The sequence below is a fragment of the Erinaceus europaeus genome, chromosome 10, assembly GCF_950295315.1.
Source record: "Erinaceus europaeus chromosome 10, mEriEur2.1, whole genome shotgun sequence".
Taxonomy (NCBI): domain Eukaryota; kingdom Metazoa; phylum Chordata; class Mammalia; order Eulipotyphla; family Erinaceidae; genus Erinaceus; species Erinaceus europaeus.
Window position 1 is genome coordinate 81,666,200 of NC_080171.1, and position 23,840 is coordinate 81,690,039.

Consider the following 23,840-nt stretch of genomic DNA (forward strand, 5'->3'; position numbering starts at 1 on the left):
TTAATATTTATTTTATTTATTTATTCCCTTTTTGTTGCCCTTGTTGTTTTATTGTTGTAGTTATTATTGTTGTTGTCGTTGTTGGATAGGACAGAGAGAAATGGAGAGAGGAGGGGAAGACAGAGAGGAGGAGAGAAAGATAGACACCTGCAGACCTGCTTCACCGCCTGTGAAGTGACTCCCCTGCAGGTGGGGAGCCGGGGTTCGAACCGGGATCCTTATGCCGGTCCTTGTGCTTTGCGCCAACTGCGCTTAACCCGCTGCGCTACAGCCCGACTCCCTTAAACTACTTTTTTAAATCTGTCCCTGTAAAAGGACTATTATGATAATTAGGTGAGAAAACGTTTGTAAAGCTCTTAGCAAAAGACTGGCACTTTTTAAGTGCTCACTAAAGTTTTCTATGGCTATATTAATGTTTGATTTTTACATTTGTTATAAAACAACACGCAAGCAATATGCTTTGACTTAGCAAAACACTTTTTTATTGGGGGATTAATGTTTTACAGTCGACAGTAAATACACTAGTTTTATACACGTATAACGTTTTCCAGTTTCCCACATAACAATACAACCCTCACTGGGTCCGCTGCCATCACGTTCCAGGACTTGAACCCTCCCCCCACCCACCCCAGAGTCTTTTACTTTAGTGCAATACACCAACTCCATTCCAAGTTCTAGCAAAAAACACTTTTTATAAAAGACTTGGGACCCCAACCGGAGCGGGGCAGTGGTGCAGAGCAAGCGAGGGCGGAGCAGCCAGAGGCTGGCGGCCGCAGGAAGCTTAGTAGTGGCCCCCAGAACCCCGGGTTTGAGCCCGGGGCGGGGTCAAGGCGCCCCGCCCACAGCCACCTGCGGCAGGTGCGGCGCCTGGCCATGTCCGCCGAGAACGCAGGGCAGGTCTCGGGGTCCGGGAGGCCCCGCCCAGCAGCCACCTGCCTCAGGTGGAGCGCTCTGTGCCCGGCGCTCGGCCATGTCCGCCGAGAACGCGGGGCCGGGGCCCGGACAGGGGTCGGAGCCAGGGCCGCTGTGCCTCGAGCATGGCCAGGCGCTGAGCTGGTTTTGCTGCTCTGAGCGACTGCCAGTGTGTGCCGCCTGCGTGGGGCTGGGCGGCCGCTGCCGGGGACACCGCATCCGCCGGGCCGAGGAGCGCGCGGAGGAGCTCCGGGTGAGCGGACGAGGAAGGGCGGCCGGGTTTGGGGCTGCGCTCTGGGCCTGGCGCGGCGCGGGCTCGGGAGCCGGGGAACCGCAGACCCCGCGGCTGGTCAGGGGCCGCACGCTCCGCGGTGTTGTGGGCCGGTGGAATCCGACGGTTAAGGGTGTGGCCTCTGGAATCCGTAGACTTGAATTCCAATTCTGCTTCTCCAGACTGAGTCCTCTCGGAGTACGGTGACTGATTCTCTGTAATCTCGTCTGTAGTTGGGGTGCAGTACTAGACGCGTGTGTTACAGTCGTGAGACATAAGTAAGGCAGAGTGGGCTGCCATTTAGCTGTCGCACCTATCTTACAGTGGCAGATCCACCTGCCTGCCCCCTTCCCATCCCTTCCTTGCTAGTGAGGGGTTCAGAAAGGAGATTGTCCTTTGGACAATAAAGAATTCCGTTGATGCGTGGGTGGGAGGCGGTAATAGCATAATGGCTATGCAATAAGACTCCCGTGCCTGCCGCTCTGGCTCCGAGGTCCCAAGTTCAATCCTTCCACTCCACTGTAAGCCAGAGATGAGCAGTGCCCTGGTAAAATAAATAATAATATTACTTTACTACAGTTGCCTGGGATAAGTTGTGCCTCCTTGGTGAAAGGTTATTTTTAAAATTTATTTATTTATTTATTTTCCCTTTTGTTGCCCTTTTTTTTTTATTGTTGTTTTAGTTATTATTATTGAAGCGACTCCTCTGCAGATGGGGAGCCGAGGCTCAAACTGGGATCCTTACACCGGTCCTTGCGCTTTGCGCTGTGCTGCCGCCCGGCTCCCGAAAGGTTATTTCTTAAAGTCGTTTTTCCTCTTCACTCCTCAGAGCCCAGGTAGCCTCCTCCCCCAGTTGTCCATTCTTCAGGCTTCCCGGAAAGGTGATTTTTACTTTTAAGGATTGATCTCTACTGAGGAGGTGACAGGGTGAGTGTCAGGATGTTGCTGCTGGAACCCTTCACCTAGGGGTTTCTTCCCACTTTTTCTTTCTGTTTGATTCTAATCAGATCATCATTCCTCCTGAGCTGTTGAGATTGGAGGGAGTGGAAGTCATCCTGTGATTTGCACCTTCCTGCTTTAGTCCCTAAGGATTTCCTGGCAATTTGATTAAAGGGGTTGATTATTTCAACCTCTCTCAAGTTCTGAGAGTTCTCAAGTTCACCTACTTCTCTGGATTGTACTAAGCACAACTGATGGAATGCTGTAGAGGGGAGGGATTCAGCTATTCAGGAAAACTTTTGGTTTGCCTCATTTGGACACTATCTACAGTAGTCATGATGTAAACAAACTTGAATATTTACTTATGATAGGATAGACACTGCAAGTTTTCAAAGTACTTAAACATCCATTATTTCATTCAATTCAGATCAAGCCTTCATTGGTCTTTTTAAAAAGTATTTTAATTATTTTTTAAAATTAACTAATTAATTAATTTATTTATTCCCTTTTGTTGCCCTTGTTTTATTGTTGTAGTTATTGGTGTTATTGATGTTGGATAGGACAGAGAGAAATGGAGAGAGGAGGGGAAGACAGAGGGGGAGGAGAGAAAGACAGTCACCTGCAGACCTGCTTCACCGCCTGTGAAGCCACTCCCCTGCAGGTGGGGAGCCGGGGGCTTGAACCAGGATCCTTATGCTGGTCTTTGCGCTTTGTGCCACCTGCGCTTAACCCGCTGCGCTACCGCCTGACTCCCTTTTAATTATTTTTTTAATGAGAGAAACTTCAGAACACAATTTTGGCATCTGTGAAAGGGATGGGTATGTGTATGAAGGGGGAGGTCGTGGTGATCAAACTACTTCATGTGCTGTTTAAGAAAAAAAAAAATCTTGTGGTCCGGGAAGTGGCACAGTGGATAAAGCACTGAACTCTCAAGCATGAGGTCCTGAATTCAGTCCCCGGCAGCACATGTACCAGAGTGATGTCTGGTTCTCTTTCCCCTATCTTTCTTATGAATAAATAAATAAAATCTTTAAAAAAAAAAGAAAAAAATCTTTGGGAATTAGGCGGTAGCACAGCAGGTTAAACGCAGGTGGCACAAAGCATTAGGACCGATGTGTAAGGATCCTGGTTCGAGCCCCTGGCACCCCACCTGCTGGGGAGTTACTTCACAAGCGGTGAAGCAGGTCTGCAGATGTCTATCTTACTCTCCCCCTCTGTATTTCCCTTCTCTCTCCATTTCTTTATGTCCTATCCAACAATGATGGCATCAATAATAACTACAACAATAAAAAAAAAAAAACAAGGGCAACAAAAGGAAATAAGTAAATATTTTTTAAAAAACTTTAAAAAAAATCTTTGAGAGGGAGACAATAGACCAAGCAGTTCTACCTCTGTTTTATAGATGAGGAAACTGAGGCCCAAACCAAGGCATTAAGTTACCCCTCCAAAATCGTTAGTGTTCAGGGGCTGATCAAGGGAGTCACTGACTAGACCAGAGGAAACTACCTCTTTGCTGCAGTGGTTAGAAAGAGGAAGTGATACTATTAGAGTGAGACTTTAGTTAAAACTGAAAAGAAAAGAAAAAAATATATCACTGAATAAAAGTGGCAGATTAAGATAAATGGCCTGGTGTTTGTATTCAGATTCACTCTTCCAGGTATGTAACCCTGGAATATTTCTGATACTCTAAGCAAATTCATCTCCTTTGATCAAAGAGAGGTCGTTTTTAGAGCTTGCTCTTTCCATCTAGAGTAGTTTATGATTTTACATCCTCTTTCCCCTATCCTTCAGTAAAGAAATTCTAACCCATGGCAAACTTGTTGCTAATTTAAGCAAAATACAGCACTACCTCAACAACTCTCTGACCTAGGTTCCCACCTCTTTAGTTTTTTCAGAAGTTAGTCTCAGTTCCCCCAGTCTTGTGGTGTATAGTGATCACAACTTCCTCCCAGTTGTGTTTGTATATTTTATGTGATACTCAGGATTGAACTCAGCCTCACTCATGCGAGGTATGTACTCTACCCACCACTGAGCCAGCTCCCTACCCTTCCCTATAACTTAGTATCTGGACCAGGAAAATAAAAGACTGATTACCAAGTGTGATAAGAAGATTTTTACAAGGGATTCTCAAAAGTATTTTAGCTGCCCAAGAGGTGCCACAGTGGCTAAAGTATTAGACTATCAAGTATGATGTCCTGAGTTTCATCCCCAGCCTTGCACATGCCAATTTGGGTCTTTCTCCCCCCCTTATTAATAAATAAATCAAAAAATTAATTTCTTTATTGGTAAATTAATGGTTTACAGTTGACATTAAAATACAATTGTTTGAATATGCATTAACATTTCCCAATTTTCCACAGAACAGTTCTACCCCCACTAGGTCCTCCTCTGCCATCATGTTCCAGGACCCGAACCCTCCCCCATCCCAGAATCTTTTATTTCCTTTATTGGGGGATTAATGTTTTACATTTGACAGTAAATACAATAGTTTGTATATGCATAATATTTCCCAGTTTTCCACATAACAATACAACCTCCACTAGGTCCTCTGTCATCCTTCTCCAGGACCTGTACTCTTCCCTCCCACCCACTCCAGAGTCTTACTTTGGTGCAATCCACCAACTCCAGTTCAAGTTCTGCTTAGTGTTTTCCCTTCTGATCTTGTTTTATTATTATTATCTTTATTTATTTATTTACTGGATAGAGACAGTCAGAAATCGAGAGGGAAGGGGGTGACAGAGAGGGAAAGCCAGAGAGACACCTACAAACTGCTTCACCACTCATGAAGCTTTCCCCTTGCAGGTGGGGACCAGGGGCTCAAACCTGGGTCCTTGTGCAATCAGGTGTGCCACCACCCGACCCCAAATCTTAAAAATTTAATGGGAGGGAGTCGGGCGGTAGTGCAGCAGGTTAAACGCACATGGCGCAAAGCACAAGGACGGGCGTAAGGATCCCGGTCCCCCCCCCCACCAGCAGGGGAGTCGCTTCACAGGTGGTGAAGCAGGACTGCAGGTGTCTTTCTCTCCTGCCTCTGTCTTTCCCTACTCTCTCCATTTCCCTCTGTCCTACCTAACAATGACAACAACAACTACAACAACAATGAAAAACAACAAGGGCAACAAAAAGGGATAATAAATAAATATTAAAAAAAAATTTAATGGGAAGTATTTGAATTGCTTTTTGACAGATATGAAGTTCATAGAGAAGTAGTAGGGGCAACTGCCTAGAAAGTCCCTAATTGTTACCTAGTTAGCCAAGTCACTTCTCTGTGGATTTAGCTTCTTCATTTCTAAAACTTTCCCCAGCTCTCAGGGGTAAAGGTCACAGCTGTGGGCATGTCAGATTTGTGAACCCCTTGTGTTCAAGGAAGTGGGTGTTAATCCATTCAATAAATATTTATCCAGGGCCTTCTTTTGTAGGAACTCTCTCATAGATAGTGGAACTTAGAAACAAGTCAAAATTGTGATGTTATCCAGTGGGGGTAGAGGAGGGAAAAGACACAAAACAGAGAATTGGATTCTCAAGCATGAAGTCCCTAGCAGCACATGTACCAGAGTGATGTCTACTTCTTTTTCTCTCCTATCTTTCTCATAAATAAATAAATTAAATATTTTTAAAAGATACAAAACAGGGAATCGGGCAGTAGCACAGCGGGTTAAGCACACATGGTGCAAAGCTCAAGGACTGGTGTGAGAATCCCAGTTCGAGACCCTGGCTCCTCACCTGTAGGGTAGTCGCTTCACAGGCAGTGAAGCAGGTTTGCAGGTGTCTGTCTTTCTCTCCCCTTCTTTGTCTCCCCCTCCTCTCTCCACTTCTGTGTCCTATCCAACAATGACAACATCAGTAACAACAACAATAATAACTACAACAATAAAACAACAAGGGCAGGGGGTCAGGTGGTAGCGCAGTGGGTTAAGCGCACATGGTGTGAAGCGCAAGGGCTGGGTGTAAGGATCCTGGTTCAAGCCCCTGGCTCCCCACCTGTAGGGGAGTCGCTTCACGGGTGGTGAAGCAGGTCTGCAGGTGTCTATCTTTCTCTCTCCCTCTCTGTCTTCCCCTCCTCTCTCTATTTCTCTCTGTCCTGTCCAACAACAACATCATCAATGACAACAATAATAATAACCACAACAATGATAAAACAACAAGGGCAGCAAAAGGGAAGAAATAAATAGCCTCCAGGAGCAGTGGATTTGTGGTGCAGGCACCAAACCCCAGCGATAACCCTAGAGACAAAAAAAAAAAAAAGAAAAAGAAAATTAAGAACAAGGGCAACAAAAAGGAAATAAATAAATCTTTTTTAAAAAGATACAAAACAGAGCAAATAAGAATATACTGCCATCAAATGATAAGTACAGGGTAAAAAAATAAGCAAAGTAAAAGAATGCTATATAGAGAAGGTCTGGTAAGGCTTCTGGAGAAGTGACCTGAATGGGGGTGGGGGGACAGGATATGTGTGTGAATATGTATGTATATACACACAGAGAAGAAAAGATGGCTGAAGACAGAAGAAACAACAGACACAAGTCTTATTTACCTGTAAAACAAAAGGAAGACCTGTGTGGAGGGTGGGAGGAGGCGATTTTGGATAGAAGGCAGAATTACATCAGGTAGGGAGGGCCCTGTAGGTGATGGGAAGCTGCTTGATCTCCTGGGTCTTCTGACTCCTAGGCCAGTGCTTCTGGTATATTCCACTGCCTCATCTTTGCCAGTAGATTTATTGCCACTGTTAATTTGTGTATGTATCAGAAAGCCTTTGGAGAATTTTGAGCAGTGACATTTTGGAATGGAGTGACTAGACTCCATTATTTTTATTTTTCCCCCTTTTGTTGCCCTTGTTGTTTATCGTCGTTATTGTTGTTATTATTGCTGTCGTTGTTTGTGGACAGGACAGAGAGAAATCGAGAGATGAGGGCAAGACATAGAGAAGGAGCAAAAGATAGACACCTGTAGACCTTCACTGCAGTGATCCCCCTCTAGGTGTGGAGTCTGGGGCTCGAACCAGGCTTCTTTTTTAAAAAATTATTTATTTATTTTTCCCTTTTGGTGCCCTTGTTGTCTTTTTATTGTTGATGTAGTTATTATTGTTGTTGTTACTGATGTTGTCGTTGTTAGATAGGACAGAGAGAAATGGAGAGAGGAGGGGAAGACAGAGAGGGGGAGAGAAAGACACCTGCAGACCTGCTTCACCACCTATGAAGGGCTTCCCCTGCAGGTGGGGAGCCAGGGCTCGAACTGGGATCTTTACACCTGTCCTTGCACTTTGAGCCACATGCGCTTAACCCACTGCACCACCACCCTGCTCCCTATACTCCATTATTATTTCATTATGGAAGATCTCAAGGGCTAACTGTGGGAGTCAAAACCAGAAACTTAGTTGGAGACACTAACAATGTTTTCATTTATATATATATATATATTTTTCCCTTTTGTTGCCCTTGTTTTTTTATTGTTGTTGTAGTTATATTATTGTTGTTGTTGATGATGTCGTCATTGTTAGATAGGACAGAGAGAAATGGAGAGAGGAGGGGAAGACAGAGAGGGGAGAGAAAAATAGACATCTGCAGACCTGCTTCACCACCTGTAAAGCAACTCCCTTGCAGGTGGGGAGCTGGGGGCTTGAACCAGATTCTTAAGCCGGCCCTTGCGCCATGTGCACTTAACCTGCTGTGCTACCACCGGACACCTACAATGTTTTCTTTGAGAGATAATGGTGGTCTGGCTAGAACATCAGGAGCGGAGGTGACTAGCAGTAGCATGGGGTGAGAGACTAAGGAGATAAAACTGATAGTACTGATGGGTTAGATGCAGGCTGGGGAGTAACTTGTGCATTTGGGGCCTGGATAACGAGAGCGCTCATTGCTGGTGCTGCTTGATAAGTGAGTATAATGGAAAATGTATTTCAGGAGCTATGTGCTTCTGCTCAGGGACAGGTGTGGAGAGTCAGAGGATTGTATAAGAGGAAGTATGTGCAAGAAAGTGATTATCACATGATTCACAAGATTTCAGGATAAAGAGGCAAGGCACTCAAAGAAGATGATGGACAATGAAAAGTAGTGAGACTAATATATTGACAGCTCCAAATGAACTGAAGAATTGCTGGAAATTCTAAAGTTAGTAATCTTAAAGGCTAGAGAATGCTGGGCAGAGTAAAGGACCTTTGGAGTAAATATTTCAGAGTTGGTATTATTTCAGTATTTTCAAAGAATGACCGTGGAAATAGGTAGTTGAAGTAGATTAAGAGAGAAAAGTCTTTGGAATGGAATGATTAGATAAACGTAGATTGATATACCGTGAATGTCCTTTGTGTTCCAGAACAAGATTGTGGACCAGTGTGAGAAGCTGCAGTTGCAGAGTGCTGGAATCAACAAGTATGTTGCTGAGGTCCTTCCAGGAAAGAACCAGAAAGCAGTGGTAGGTAATTCTTTTCCTTTCCCTTCCTTTTTCTTGCTAGGACTACACCCCAGTCTTCGGGGCTTGGGCCAATTGCTAGGTCTCCTCCTAACCTCACATATTTAAAAAAAAAATATTTATCAGCTAGAGACAGAGAAATTTAGAGAAGAAGGGAAGTAGAGAGGGAAAGAGACAGAGAAAGAGGGACCTGCAACCCTACTTCACCACTTGTGAAGCCTTCCCTCTGCAAGTGGGGACCAGGGGCTTGAACCTGGGCTCTTGCACACTGTAATGTGTGCACTTAACTGGGTGTGCCACTGCCTATTCCCCTCCCCAGCCTCACAGACTTCATTGTGCTACTGGCAAAGCTGGACAACCAGAAAGAATAGTTTCCTGTCTCTCTTAACTTTATTTGTTTGTTTGTTTATTTACCTACTTATTTTTTACCAGAGCCCTGTTCAGCTCTGGCTTGTGGTGGTGCGGGGGATTGAACCTGGGACTTTGGAGCCTCAAGCATGAGAGTCTCTTTGCATAACCATTATGTTATCTACTCCTGCCTAATTATTTATTTAACCATCGGAACAGACTGAACTCTTGTTAGTACTGTACTGGATACAAAAATTCTTACTGAAAACTGCTTTCTTGGTATGGGGGATCAAGAAACATTCTTCTGCCATTGAATTAATTTGTGTTTAGCTCCGGGAATATAAAAAAGCAAGAGTTTTTATATTGAGTATTTTTTTTTCAAGTGTTATATATTCTTAATAGTCAATAACATACATTGTTAGTGAGTACAACATGCATTTTGTTCTCAGTATTCATTGGGTACATCTTATGTACATTATATCATAAAGTATATTGACTGGTGGACCGATAAATTCTTATGGTCTACTCACCCAGCTAGAGAATATGCCCTGCATGCCCCAATGAGGCTGTTTATCTCAGAAGCCTGCTACTGAGTCAGTTTCCTCATTCAGCTCTAGCTGAGTTCTTGACTCAAGAATCTAGGTCCCAGCACCTGCCCAAGCACTGTTTCTCTTATCTGAGAAGAGGAATAAAAGCAAAGACACACCCAGAAGTAGTAAGAGGTTTAGGTGTGACGTGGAGAGGAAGTACAGGCAGGACCATAGGAAAAAATGGGCACACAGACACAAACACAGAGTCAGTCCATGTCTGTGACCTTGGGAGAACCACTGTAGTTTCCAGTGGAAGAAATGGGGACACAAAACTCTGGTGGTGGGAATGGTGTGAAATTATACCCCTATTATCTTCTAATTTTATAAATCAATATTAAATCAATAATAAAATAATATTAAAAAAGAAAAATTCCATTTCTTTTTTTTCCCCAAGTTGATTTTACTTACCAACACTCTGATGGATGTTTAGGATGTTTAGACTCTTGGCGGGCTCCGAGTCTGACAACAAGGATGTGAGGTTCCCCCTGGTCTCCTTATCTGGATCCTCTTTCAGAAGTCTAACAGGATGTGATTTGGACTAAGCTTCCCTGTGAGTAGTAGCTTTGAAGCCTATGGCTTTGGCATCCTGGTTGAAACTCCTTCAGGTCACTGGTAACTCAAGCCTCATAGTGAGCATGTCAGACTGAGAGAAAAGGCATCATAAAAAAACGTTTCTGGCACAACTGGGTAGGTTAGTGGGGCCCAGAGACTTAGAAATCTGAGCTGCGGCTTCTTCCAGATCATTTCTCTTGCCTTACCTCCCCTCACCTCCCCACCCCCCTCACTCAGAAACATGTGCATTTGCCAGACTCCAGGACGGTGTGATTATCCGCCCAAATCTCCAAGTATCTAGATGTCCGTATTTTTTTTTTTTTCCTCCAGGGTTATTGCTGGGCTGGATGCCTGCACCATGAATCCACCACTCCTGGAGGCCTTTTTCCCCGCTTTTTTGTTGCCCTTGTTGTTGTAGCCTCGTTGTGGTTATTATTATTGCCATTGTTGATGTTGTTCGTTGTTGGATAGGACAGAGAGAAATGGAGAGAGGAGGGAAAGACAGAGAGGAGGAGAGAAAGATAGACACCTGCAGACCTGCTTCACTGCCTGTGAAGCGACTCCCCTACAGGTGGGGAGCCGGGGGCTTAAACCAGGATCCTTACGCCGGTCCCTGCGCTTTGCGCCACATGCACCTAACCCACTGCACCACCGCCGGACCTCCATGTCTGTATTTTTAAAAATAAGATTTACTTATCCATAAATATGAGGGGGACAGAGAAAAAAACAATATTGGATGCCAGGATGGAGCTTGGGACCTCATGCTTTTAAGTCCAACACTACGCCACATCCTGGGCTACTGCATATTCTTATTTATTTATTTATTTATTATTATTGAATTAATAATGATCGACAAGATTGTGGGATAAGAGGGGTACAATTCTTTTTTTTTAAAGATTTTTAAAATATTTATTTCCTTTTTGTTGCCTTGTTTTTATTGTTGCAGTAGTTATTATTGTTGATGTCATCAGTGTTGGATAGGACAGAGAGAAATGGATAGAGGAGGGTAAGACAGAGAGGGGGAGAGAAAGATAGACGCCTGCAGACCTGCTTCACCGCTTGTGAAGTGACCCCTGCAAGTGAGGAGCTGGGGGCTGGAACTGGGTTCCTCACTCAGGTTTTTGTGCTTTGCGCCACGTGGGCTTAACCCGCTGAGCTACCAACAGACTCCCCAAGAGGGGTACAATTCTATATAGTTCCTACTACCAGAGTTTCGTATCCCATCCCCTCCATTGGAAGGTCTCCTATTCTTTATCCCTCTGGGATCAAAGATATTTATGTGGAGCAGATGGTGGGAGGTCTGGCTTCTGTAATTGCTTCTCCACTGGACATGGGTGTTGGCAGGTCGATCCATACCCCCTGCCTGTTTAAGTATCCTCCTCCTTTTTTTTTTTTTTTTTGTCTCCAGGGTTATCGCTGGGTCTCGGTTCCTGCACTAGGAATCCACTGCTCCTGGAGGCCATTTTTCCCATTTTGTTGCCTTTGTTGTCATTATTATTATTGTTGTCATTGTTGGCTAGGACAGAGAGAAATGGGGAGAGGAGGGGAAGACAGAGAGGGGGAGAGAAAGATAGACACCTGCAGACCTGCTTCACTGCCTGTGAAGCCACTCCCCTGCAGGTGGGGAGCCGGGGGCTCGAACCGGGATCCTTACGCCAGTCCTTGTGCTTTGTACCATGTGCGTTTAACCTGCTGCACAACAGCCCGACCCTCCTGTTTAAGTATTCTTTGGGTTTTTTTTTCACTTTTTTTTTAATTGGGGAATTAATGTTTCACATTCAACAGTAAATACAATAGTTTGTACATGCATAACATTCCCCAGTTTCCCATTTAACAATACAACCCCCACTAGGTCCTCTGTCATCCTTCTTGGACCTGTATTCTCCCCAGAGTCTTTTACTTTGGTGCGATAGGCCAATTCTGGTTCAGGTTCTACTTGTGTGTGTGTGTTTTTTTTTTTTTTTTATGATCTTGTTTTTCAACTTCAGCCTGAGAGTGAGATCATCCCATATTCATCCTTCTGTTTCTGACTTATTTCACTTAACATGAATTCTTCAAGGTCCATCCAAGATTGGCTGAAAACGGTGAAGTCACCACTTTTTACATCTGAGTAGTATTCCATTGTGTCTATATACCACAACTTGCTCAGCCACTCATCTTTTGTGGGACACCTGGGTTGCTTCCAGGTTTTGGCTTCCAGGTTCTTGCTGCCAAGAATATACGTGTACACAGATCTTTTTGGATGGATGTGTGGGTTCCTTGGGATATATCCCCAGGAGAGGAATTGCAGGATCATAGGGTAGGTCCATTTCTAGCCTTCTGAGAGTTCTCCAGACTGTTCTCCACAGAGGTTGGACCAATTTACATTCCCACCAGCAGTGTAGGAGGGTTCCTTAGACCCCACACCCTCTCCCGCATTTGCTGCTGTTAGCTTTTCTGATGTATGACATTCTCACAGGAGTGAAGTGGTATCTCATTGTTGTCTTTATTTGCATTTATCCGACAATCAGAGACAAATAGATATTAATGCCTGTGATCCGGGAGGTGGCACAGATAAGGCTTTGGACTCTAAAGCATGAGGTCCCGAGTTCAATTCCTGGCAGCACATGTACCAGAGTGATGTCTGGTTCTTTCTCTCTCTCCTCCTCTCATTTCTCATGAATAAATAAATAAACTCTAAAAAAATGTTTTTAATGCCAAAGACTCTGAGGTCCCAGGCTTAATCTCCAGCCAGGGCTGAGGAGTTCTCTGGTCTCTCTCTGTGTATATCTCTCTTTAATTAAAAAAAAAAACCATATATCTCACCCTGGGCTCTCAGATTTAAAAAAAATTTTTTTTAATTTTATTTTTGAGAGCGATACAGAGAGAGAGAGAGAGAGAAACACTAGAGCACTGCTCAGTTCTGGCTTATGGTGGTGCGGGGGATTGAACCTGGGACTTTGGAGCCTCAGGCATGAGAGTCTTTTGCATAACCATTAGGCTATCTACCCCCACCCCTCTCAGATTTCTTTCTTTCTTTAATATTTTATTTATTAATGAGAAAGGGAGAGAGAGAGAGAGAGAACACCATACATCACTCTGTTACAAGTGCTGCCAGAGATTGAACTTGTAGCCTCATGCTTGAGAGTTCAATGCTTGATCCACTGCATCACCTCCCAGATCACTCAAATTTCTTTACCCTAAACCATTTTTGAGAAATCTTATGGTGGGGACTGGTGGTGGTGCGCGTGGCTAGATACACATACTGAAATGCATAAGAACCTGGGTTCAGGCTCCTAGTCCCCACTTGCAGGGGGAAATCTCCACAAGTGGTGAAGTAGGGCTGCAGATGTCTCTCTGCCTCTATTCCTCTCTAGTCCCCCTCCCTTCTCAGTTTCTCTCTGTCTCTATCCAGTAATAAATAATTTTTTTAAAAGACAGACTGAATAATAATAATAATAGAGAAATCTTATGACTTAAACACTATTTCACCTAATACTATACCCATGACAGACAGCACTAATCAGTCTTCCTTCCAGGTGGATTGGGGCTTTTCCAGGACCTGACTCTGTTTTATCTTTTGTCAGAGCACAGCTAGTGCAGCGAGAGAGCAGGTCATCCAAAGGTTGGGTCTTGTGAGGAGTCTATGTGAGAGTGAGGAGCAGCGTCTGCTAGAAGTGGTGCATGGTGAAGAAGAGCGGGCCCACCAGAGTATCTTGACACAGCGAGTCCACTGGGCTGAAGCGCTTCAGAAGCTGGACACCATTCGCACCAGCCTGGTGGGCATGCTTACCCATCTGGATGACCTCCAACTGATTGTAAGTCAGCTAAGACTCCCCAAATTTCTGAGAACAGTAGGCTGGGTGGTAGCACGCCAAGTTGAATGCACACATTACCATGTATAAGGACTCAGGTTCAAGCACCCAGTGCCCAGCCTACTGGCAATTTCATGAGTGGTGAAACCGTGCTGCAGGTGTCTCTCTCTCTCCCTCTGTATTTTCCTTTTTCCTCTCGGTTTCCCCCTGACTCTGCTGAAAGAGAGAAAGAGAAAGAGAGAGGATGAACACAAAGAGAGAATGAGAGCAGAGTGTATTCATTACTAGGAGGCTGGACAGGAAATGATAATTTGGAGCTGGGATGGGGAAGGAAAATGAAGTTATAGATTTTTGGGGGGAGGCATCTCATTATTAATTTCAATAATGATAAAATATTTCCTAAGTCCTACTACATGCTAAGCATTGTCCTGTGGGATGGTAGGATACAGATGTTAATGACTTATAACCTTACAGAGAAGAGGAATATATAAAATTATGATTGGACAGAGACTCTTAGGCCTTTACCAAGTTCACACTTTAGGTCCCACTGCTCCTGGGACAGTTAGGATATAGAGGGTACTCTGTTATGCTGGGTGATACCACTGAGAGCTAGGGACTGCATAGCCTGGACTTGAGGGGAGTGGTAGGGAAGCCTTTGAAGATAAATTAAATGCCCCAAAGATAAGAGCAACAGTTATATTAATGGAAATAGGGAAGAGGTAAGAGGTCAAACAGAGAATACAGCCTACAAGGAGCCCAGTATGGAAATATAGAACTTCATCCTACACCTTGAAGTTCTCATGACTACTATTTTGGTAGTATCCTTTCTAAGTATCTTACATAGATATGCAGATACCTGTGGTTTTAAGGGAACAGTGTGATGTCTGAGTAAATCTATCTAAAAGAGAAATGAGAATGTGGAACAACTGAGCTGTCCCATTACAGTCCAAGTAGGGCAGTTTCCTATTCAGTCACACTGCTTTTAAGTACAGAGTACCTTCTGTCCTAAGCACTGGTATAGCCACAGTAGAAAATTCAGAAGCAGTTTAGTTCATATTGACACTGACAGTCTTCATGTGGAATGGAATAATAATGTTGAGTAAACATGTGATTGTCCTAAAATGTAACTGATGGAAATTCAGGACAGTATGGGACACCTGGCCCAGACTGAATCATTCTGTGTGATGGAATATGCAAAGAAGATTCCATAATGCTAATGCTGGACTTTAAAAGGAGCAAAACTTTTTTTTCTATTCAAGAATCACTGTCCAGTTGGAATGCTCTATACTGGTTGAATATATTTATGTCTTGACTGCTTTCTGGGTGTCTGGTGCTATGTCTGACACTGTTTTCTCTCCTCCACAGCAGAAGGAGCAGGAGATTTTTGAGAGGTAAGTAATGATCCCTATAATGTACTTGGGCAACTGTAGAAGGCTCTTAGGCTGCTATCTAGTTCACTGCATTTCATGTCCCCTCTGCTCCTAGGAGAAAGCCCAGGGTATGTGGCTTCCCTGGAGTGGGGCTCAGTGGACACAGGTCTTCCTGACCTAGCTTCAACAACTGTTGTAATCCTCAGTGGAATAAACAGATGCTTATCAGGGACCTGCCATAGGCTTTCTATCTTTGAAAAAAAAAAGGGGGGGGGAGTCGGGCGGTAGCACAGCAGGTTAAGCACAGGTGGCGCAAAGTGCAAGGACCGGCATAAGGATCCTGGTTCGAGCCCCTGGCCCCCCACCTACAGGGGAGTTGCTTCACAAGTGGTGAAGCAGGTCTGCAGGTGTCTATCTTTCTCTCCCCCTCTCTGTCTTCCCCTCCTCTCTCAGCGTAAGGATTCCAGTTCGAGCCCCTGGCTCCCCACCTGCAGGGAAGTCACTTCACAAGCAGTGACACAGGTCTGCAAGTGTCTATCTTTCTCTTTCCCCCATCTTCTCCTCCTCTCTACATTTCTCTCTGTCCTATCTCACAATGAAGACATCAATAACAACAATAATAACCACAACAATAAAACAACAAGGGCAACAAAAAGGAATAAATAAATAAATATATTTATTAAAAACAATTATATTTAAATGAGAGATACAGAGAAAGATACATACAGAAAGAGACCAGAGCACTTCTCAATTCTGGTGTATGGTGGTGCTGGGGTTTGAATGTGGGACATCAAAACCTCAGGTATGAGAGTCTTCCTTGTTCACACTATGCTATCTCTCTAGCCCACCATGGACTTCCTTAAATGTTGTCCTGTTATAAACATTTTATAGTCATCCTGTTGGAAGTTTATCATCACTGCCCAGAAGCTGAACCTCCAAGAGGGGACAGGACTTGCCCTAGCGCTGGGACGTGGACCCATACTTGACACATGTGCGGTGCTGTCCTTTTTTCTTTTCTTTTCTCTTCTTCTCTTTTCTCTTCCTTTGTCTTTTCTTTCTTTCTTTTAAAATATTTATTTATTCCTTTTTGTTGACCTTGTTGTTTTATTGTTGTGGTTATTATTGTTGTCATCGTTATTGGATAGGACAGAGAGAAATGGAGAGAGGAGGGGAAGACAGAGAGGGGGAGAGAAAGACACCTGCAGACCTGCTTCACCGCTTGTGAAGCGACTCCCCTGCAGGTGGGGAGCTGGGGCTCAAACCGGGATCCTTAAGCCGGTCCTTAAGCTTTGTGCCACCTGCATTTAACCCACTGCGCTACCACCAACTCCTTCTTTCTTTCTTTCTTTCTTTCTTCCTTCCTTCTTTCCTTTTTTTCTTTCTTTTACAGCAGGAAGCTAAAGATACATTTTAATTAAGATAACATTGAATTCATGTTACAGGAGATTTAAGATCGTTCTAGTGGTTGGACACAATACTTGTATAGATGAAAAAAAGAAATATTTTATATTTACAATTTCAAAAAAGAGAAGACTTACAGGTAAGGTTATGGAAGAGTTATACCCAGGAACTCAGTAACTGGGTATAACTAGTAAGCTGGACCTATAATGAACATCTTACATACAGGGGAAATGGGTCAGTTATATATTTTTTGGAATTCTGTGAATTACAAGTTTAGTTTCAGGGTACATAAGGATTGCTCTTATTTTTCTCATACCTACTGTATGATGACTATGGCAGTTATGAAATGACCTCACATATGTAAGTAAGCAGAATGTGGACTTAATCACCTACTCAAAACTAAAAACTGGGGAGTCAAGCGGTAGCGCAATGGGCGCAGGTAGCACACAGCGCAAGGACCAGCGTGAGGATCTCAGTTCGAGTCCCCAGCTCCCCACCTGCAGGGGAATTGCTTCACAGGCAGTGAAGCAGGTCTGCAGGTGTCTACCTTCCTCTCCCCCTCTCTGTCTTCCCCTCCCCTCTCTGTCCTATCCAACAACAACGATCTCAATAACAACAATAATAACTACAACAATAAAACAACAAGGCCAACAAAAGGGAATAAGTAAATAAAATAAATATTTTAAAAAAGAATGATTGGAAATCTTCTTTTAAAATAAATAAATAAAAAAAAATTAGCCAGTCCTCTGTCAGGGTCTCAATTGGTTTAATCCAATGTTAATATAACAACAAAACATGTAAGCTTTTAATATAATTTATTAGCAAGTAATCTCAGAATTTAGTAACCTCAGGGTTATTGCTAGGGCTTGGTGCCTCCTCCACAAATCCACTGTTCCTGGAGGCCATTTTTTCCCCATTTTTGTTGCCCTTGTTGTTATTATTGTTATTGTTGTTATTGCTGTTGTTATTGGATAGGACAGAGAGAAATTGAAAAGGAAAGGAAGACGGGGAGAGAAAGATAGACATCTGCAGACTTGCCTCACCACTTGTGAAGTAACCCCCCCATTCAGGTGGGAAGCTGGGGGCTCAAACTGGGGTTCTTGAGCTTTGCGCCATGTGTGCTTAATCCCCAGCACTACCGCCCAGCCTCCGCAGTGCTATCTTTTCTATTTCACTTCCCTTTCCTGTGGTGAAGGACTGTTTTGATATTCGAGTCTGCATTACCATTCGTTTAAATTTTTTATTATACAATAATAAAATAATTTATCTAAGGGACTGGGTGGTGGTGAACCCAGTAAAGTGCATGTTACCATGCAGTGAGAACTCAGACTTAAGTAGGAGAGGGAAACTTCATGAGCAGTCTTTCCTTTTCTCTGTTTCTCTCTCCCCCTCACTCTTTCTCTGTCTCTCACTGTTCATCAAAGAAAAATTGTCACTGAGAGCTGTGGAGTTGTAGAGGCACTGAGCCCCCAGTGATAAGCCTGGTGACAAAAGAGAGAGAGAGGGAAGAGAAGAAAAAAAAAGGGAGGGGGGACTTTGCTAGGCTTTTCCAGGGCCAAGGTCCTGAAAGTCTAACACCCATAAGCCCAAGGGAATAGCCAAGAGGATGGGATGTACCTCCCATGTGGTATTTAGGGCTTGAAGCTGGGCCTGCCCATGACAGGCAGATACCCTATCTGATGAGCACTCTCTCTCCAGCTCTACTTGTGCTGTTTAGTTTGTATTTTTAAATTTAATTATTTGTTTTCATTATTATTGTTACCTATATTTTATTTATTTATATTTTTATTATATTTTATTTATCTGAAGCCTATGTTATAAAGAAGTTTCTCTGACTTTTAAAATAAACTGATTTTGTTGGAGGCTGGGCGGTAGTGCAGCAGATTAAGCACATGTAGTGCCAAGCGCAAGGACCAGCGTAAGGGTCCTGGTTCGAGCCCCCGGCTCCCCACCTACAGGAGGGTTGCTTCACAAGCGGTGAAGCAGGTCTGCAGGTGTCTGTCTTTCTCTCCCCCTCTCTGTCTTCCCCTCCTCTCTCAATTTCTCTCTGTCCTATCCAACAGCAATGACAGCAATAACAACAATAATAGTAACAACAGTGATGAAGAACAAGGGCAACAAAAGGGTACAAATAGCCTCCAGAAATAGGAGGAGTGGATTCACAGTGCAGGCACCAAGCCCCAGCAATAACCTTGGTGGCAAAAAATAAAATAAAATAAAATAAAATAAAATAAATAAACTGATTTTGGGGCCTGAGCACAGTAACATGTGATCTAAACTGACTGCACCACCTGGCCCCTGTTGTTTATTTTACTGTATACTTGACTGATTCACACATCTTCGCTCTTATAATCTTTATACACTTTTGCTAGTCTTCTTTTTAGTGTACTTCATCAACTTCCTACAATACAGTCTACGAATATTAAGCTGAGCTATTTTTTTTGTTTTAGAATGTTTCATTTATTGTTTTTACAAAGTAATAACTTTAATATAAAATGACTTCAGATGGGGGTCGGGTGGTAGTGCACCAGGTTAAGCCCACATAGTTCTTCTAGCGTTTGCCCTTCTTCCGTAGCCAGTCAACAGCGTCAGGTTGAGCCTGATGTAAAGTTTCGAGACCTCCTTTGAATCTGGAGAGGTGGCTGTCATTGACTATGTGGGTCATAGTCTGTCTGGAGCTGCAGGGGCAGTTCGGGTCGTCTCTGGCTCCCCAGCGATGGAACATAGCGGCGCACCGGCCATGGCTTGTTCGATAGCGATTGAGGAGGGCCCAATCATAACGTGCTAGGTCAAAGCCGGGTTGACGCTTGCAGGGGTCTGTGATGAGGTGTTTGTTCTTTACCTCAGCTGACTGCCAACTCTGTTTCCAAGAGACTGAAACAGAGAAGTTCAGTGTAGGCGTAGGGGACCAGATTGGGTGACGAGACGTCAAGCATTGGACAGGGTGGGCGAAGATGTCCGCGTATATTGGCAGGTCTGGTCGAGCGTAGACGTGGGAAATGAATTTAGATGATGCCACATCCCGACGAATATCTGGCGGGGCGATGTTGCTAAGAACTGGCAGCCATGGAACCGGGGTGGGATGGATGGTTCCAGAAATTATCCTCATGGAGGAATATAATTTGGAATCGACCAAGTGGACATGGGGGCTACGGAACCATACTGGGGCACAGTATTCTGCAGTGGAATAGCATAATGCCAGAGATGATGATCGCAGTGTGGAAGCGCTCGCACCCCATGAGGAGCTGGCCAGACTTGCAATGATGTTATTCCTCGCGCCCACCTTTGCTGCAGTTTTTATGAGATGTTTGTGAAATGACAGAGTGCGATCGAGAGTAACGCCAAGATAGACTGGCTGGGCTTCATGCCGGATTCTCATATCGCCAAGCTGCACATTAAGCTCACGCGAGGCCGAGGCATGGTGTAGATGGAAAACAGATGATACCGTTTTTGCAGTGCTAGGGATTAGTCGCCATTTTTTACAGTAATCAGATATCAGAAACATGTCTTTCGTGAGTGTTTCCTCGAGGATGTCAAACTTGGATGCCTGAGTTGCACAGCAGATGTCATCGGCATAGATGAACTTCCTTGAAGAAGTTTCTGGGAGGTCATTGATGTAAATATTAAATAGCGTAGGAGCCAGAACAGAGCCCTGGGGGAGGCCACTTGAGAAAGTCTCCATCTGCTAGACTTGTCACTCAGATGTACCCGGAATCTTCTGTTTTGGAGAAGAAACGATATAGTGTTGGCCACCCATGGAGGCAGGCATCTTGAGATCTTGACTAGGAGACCACGGTGCCAGCCCACATAGTATGAAGCACAAAGACCTGCACAAGGATCCTGGTTCAAGCCCCTGGCTCCCCACCTGCAGGTCACTTCACAAGTGGTGAAGCAGGTCTGCAGGTGTCTATCTTTCTCTCCTCCTCTCTGTCTTCCCCATCTCTCTCCATATCTCTCTGTCCTATCCAACAACGACGACAACAATAGTAACTACAACAACAAAAAAAGAAACAAGGGCAACAAAAGGGAATAAATAAGTAGAATAAAAAATAAATTAAAAGAGATAGGTACTCATAGAATGATGTTTAGTTTGGAAGCTACTTTGGAGAGTACATTGGTAACATCAGCAGGCATCTTAAAAATTTCTACATTTAGGAGTCGGACGGTAGCACAGTGGGTTAAGCCCACGTGGCACACAGCGCAAGAAAGAGCATAAGGATCCTGGTTCGAGCCCCTGGCTTCCCACCTGCAGGGGACTCACTTCACAGGTGGTGAAGCAGGTCTGCAGGTGTCTGTCTTTCTCCTTCTCTGTCTTCCCCTCCTCTCTCCACTTCTCTCTGACCTATCCAACAATGACAACATCATCAACAACAACAACGATAACTACAACAATAAAACAAGAGCAACAAAAGGGAATAAATATTTTTTTTAAATTTTCTACATTTATCTTGATTTCTCTACTTTTTTTTTAAATTGATTTAATAATGATTGACAAGACGGTAGGACAAGAGAGGTACAATTCCACACAATACCCCCCCCCCAGAGTTCCATATCCTGTCCCCTCCATTGGAAACTTTTTTATCCCATTGCCAGTATGGACTCAGGATCACTATGGGGTGCAGAAGGTGGAAGGTCTGGCTTCTGTAATTGCTTCTTCGCTGGACATGGGCATTGGCAGGTCAGTCCATACTCTCTAGCCTGTCTTTGTCTTTCCCTAGTGGGGTGGGAATCTGGAGAGGTGGGGCTCCAAGACACATTGGTGAGGTAGTCTGCCTAGGGAAGTCAGGTTGGCATCTGCAACTTGGTAGCTGAAAAAGAGTTAAGATATAAAGCGGGAGTCGGGCTGTAGTGCAGCGGACTAAGCGCAGGTGGCACAAAGCATAAGGACCGGCATAAGGATCCCGGTTCAAACCCCGGCTCCCCACCTGCAGGGGAGTCGCTTCACAGGCGGTGAAGCAGGTCTGCAGGTGTCTGTCTTTCTCTCCCATTCTCTGTCTTCCCCTCCTCTCTCCATTTCTCTCTGTCCTATCCAACAACGACAACAACAATAATAACTACAACAATAAAACAACAAGGGCAACAAAAGGGAATAAATAAATAAAAAAAAAAGAGTTTCAAAAAAAAAAGATATAAAGCAGAGGGAGTTGGGCGGTAGCGCAGGGGGATAAGCGCATGTGTCTCAAAGTGCAAGGACCGGTGTAAGGATCTGGGTTTGAGCCCCCGGTTCCCCACCTGCAGGGGAGTAGCTTCACAGGTGGTAAAGCAGGTCTGCAGGTATCTATCTTTCTCTCCCTCTTTCTGTCTTCCCCTCCTCTCTCCATTTCTCTCTGTTCTATCCAACAACGACGACATCAATAACTACAACAATAAAACAAGGGCAACAAAAGGGAATAAATAAGATTTTAAAAATCTATGTAAAAAAAAGATATAAAGCAGAACAAATTGTTTAATAATCAGCAATCTAAAGGTAAGAATATAACATGAGATTTATGGTCTTAACGTTGGAAGATGCTAGGAATTCTATTTTAGATATATTCCAAGGGGTTCATGACTTTACTAATTTTTGCCTGAACCCAATAGCTAACATGCAGGTAGGCTAAAGGTATTGTCTGGGGAGAAGGTGTCAGAGTTGGAAATAGGACTAGAATGCTGGATCAGGGATGAGAGTAGTTCCCAAATCTGGGAAAAGTATATAATTACCATTAACTGTAAACGACTACTCTGCTTTTTTAAACACTAAGAAAACAAAAAAGGGGGCTGGGTGGTGGCACACCTGGTTGAGTGTACATGTTACAGTGTGCAAGGACCTGTTCTAGCCCCCAGTACCCATCTGCAGGCGGAAAGCTTTGCAAGTGGTGAAGCAGTGTTGCACGTGCCTCTCTCTCTCTCTATTACACCTTCCCCTGTTGATTTCTGACTGTGTCTATCCAATAAATAAAGATTAAAAAAATAAGAAAAAACAAAAAAGTGCTCAGGGATTTATGTAGCATAATTTTTACATCATGGTGGTGAACAGTAATCTAAATATTCCATAATAAAGAGTTGGTAACATCAAAATATAGTTGGAGATACAATGGGCTATTGAAGTGTGAATAAGAGGTTTTTAATGTCACGTGACACACTCACATTTAGAAATTTTTTAATCCCCTTTTGTTGCCTTTGTTTTATTGTTATTATTATTGTTGCTGTTGTTATTGATGTCGTCGGTGCCAGATAGGACAGAGAGAAATGGAGAGAGGAGGGGGAGACAGAGAATGGGAGAGAAAGACAGACACCTGCAGACCTGCTTCACCACCTGTGAAGCAACCCCCCTGCAGGTGGGGAGCCGGGGGCTCAAACCGGGATCCTTACGCTGGTTCTTGCACTTTGTGCCACCTGTGCTTAACCCATGGTGCTACCACCCAACTCCTCCCATTTAGAACTTTTTAAGTGGTTGCACATATATCACTCTCAATTTTTTTCTTTATTGGGGGAATTAATGGTTTATAGTCAACAGTAAAATGTAGTAGTTTGTACATGTGTAACATTTCTCAGTTTTCCATATAACAATTCAATCCCCTCTAGGTCCTCCTATGCCATCATGTTTCAGGACCTGAACTCTCCCTACACCCCCAGAATCTTGTACTTTGGTACAATACTCCAAACCCAAGTTCAGCACTCAATTTTTACGACCAGACTATTCCTTTTCCAGGTGCATATTACAGAACTAGTCAGTTCTCTTATACCCATCACCAATACTGACATGGCACAACATTAATATTGCATTAAATGTAATTTTAACTTTCTTTCATAATTTATTGGGCATTTCAGTGTGTCTTAGTTCATGAATCATCTTTATGAATACTTTGCCTTAAGGGTAAAGAGATTTAAGTGGTCAATCACTGCTAGGCTTCTACCAGCTCTTACTCATCTCCACAAGATCCCTTCCCACAGGTTTCTCATATTACCAGTTATTTTACTCTTACAGCATAAAAGAACTAAGCCACAAAATTACTTAAAATTACTTAAAATTTATTTGTTACATATGAGAGACATTAGACAGCAAGAAAGAAACAGAGCCCATGCTGGTACATGCTATACCAGAAAACTAAGTATGCTAATCCAGTGCTCCACCTCCCTAACTACTAAAATTATTTTGAATAATTAAATCAATCTCTACTACAGTTATTTTCTTAATTATACATATCTGAATACTATTAACTTTGCTGCTTAAGGCATGATTTAATAGAAATTGGTTCAAAAATGGCTCTTATCG

General features: G+C 43.7%; 1 protein-coding gene across 3 annotated transcripts in view; it reads left to right on the forward strand.

Moving 5' to 3' along the window:
• The first annotated feature begins 835 nt into the window (after positions 1-835).
• Positions 836-23,840, forward strand: part of BSPRY (B-box and SPRY domain containing) — a 29,751-nt gene continuing 6,746 nt past the window's right edge. Inside the window, exons 1-4 of one of the 3 annotated variants that reach the window (XM_007526761.3) lie at positions 836-1,165; positions 8,435-8,533; positions 13,587-13,817; positions 15,180-15,205. In XM_007526761.3, the coding sequence (XP_007526823.1) occupies positions 971-1,165; positions 8,435-8,533; positions 13,587-13,817; positions 15,180-15,205 (551 nt within the window). In that variant the 5' untranslated portion in view covers positions 836-970. The remainder of the gene's footprint in view (positions 1,166-8,434; positions 8,534-13,586; positions 13,818-15,179; positions 15,206-23,840) is intronic. The other 2 variants (XM_060199979.1, XM_060199980.1) reach the window with 2 other exon arrangements.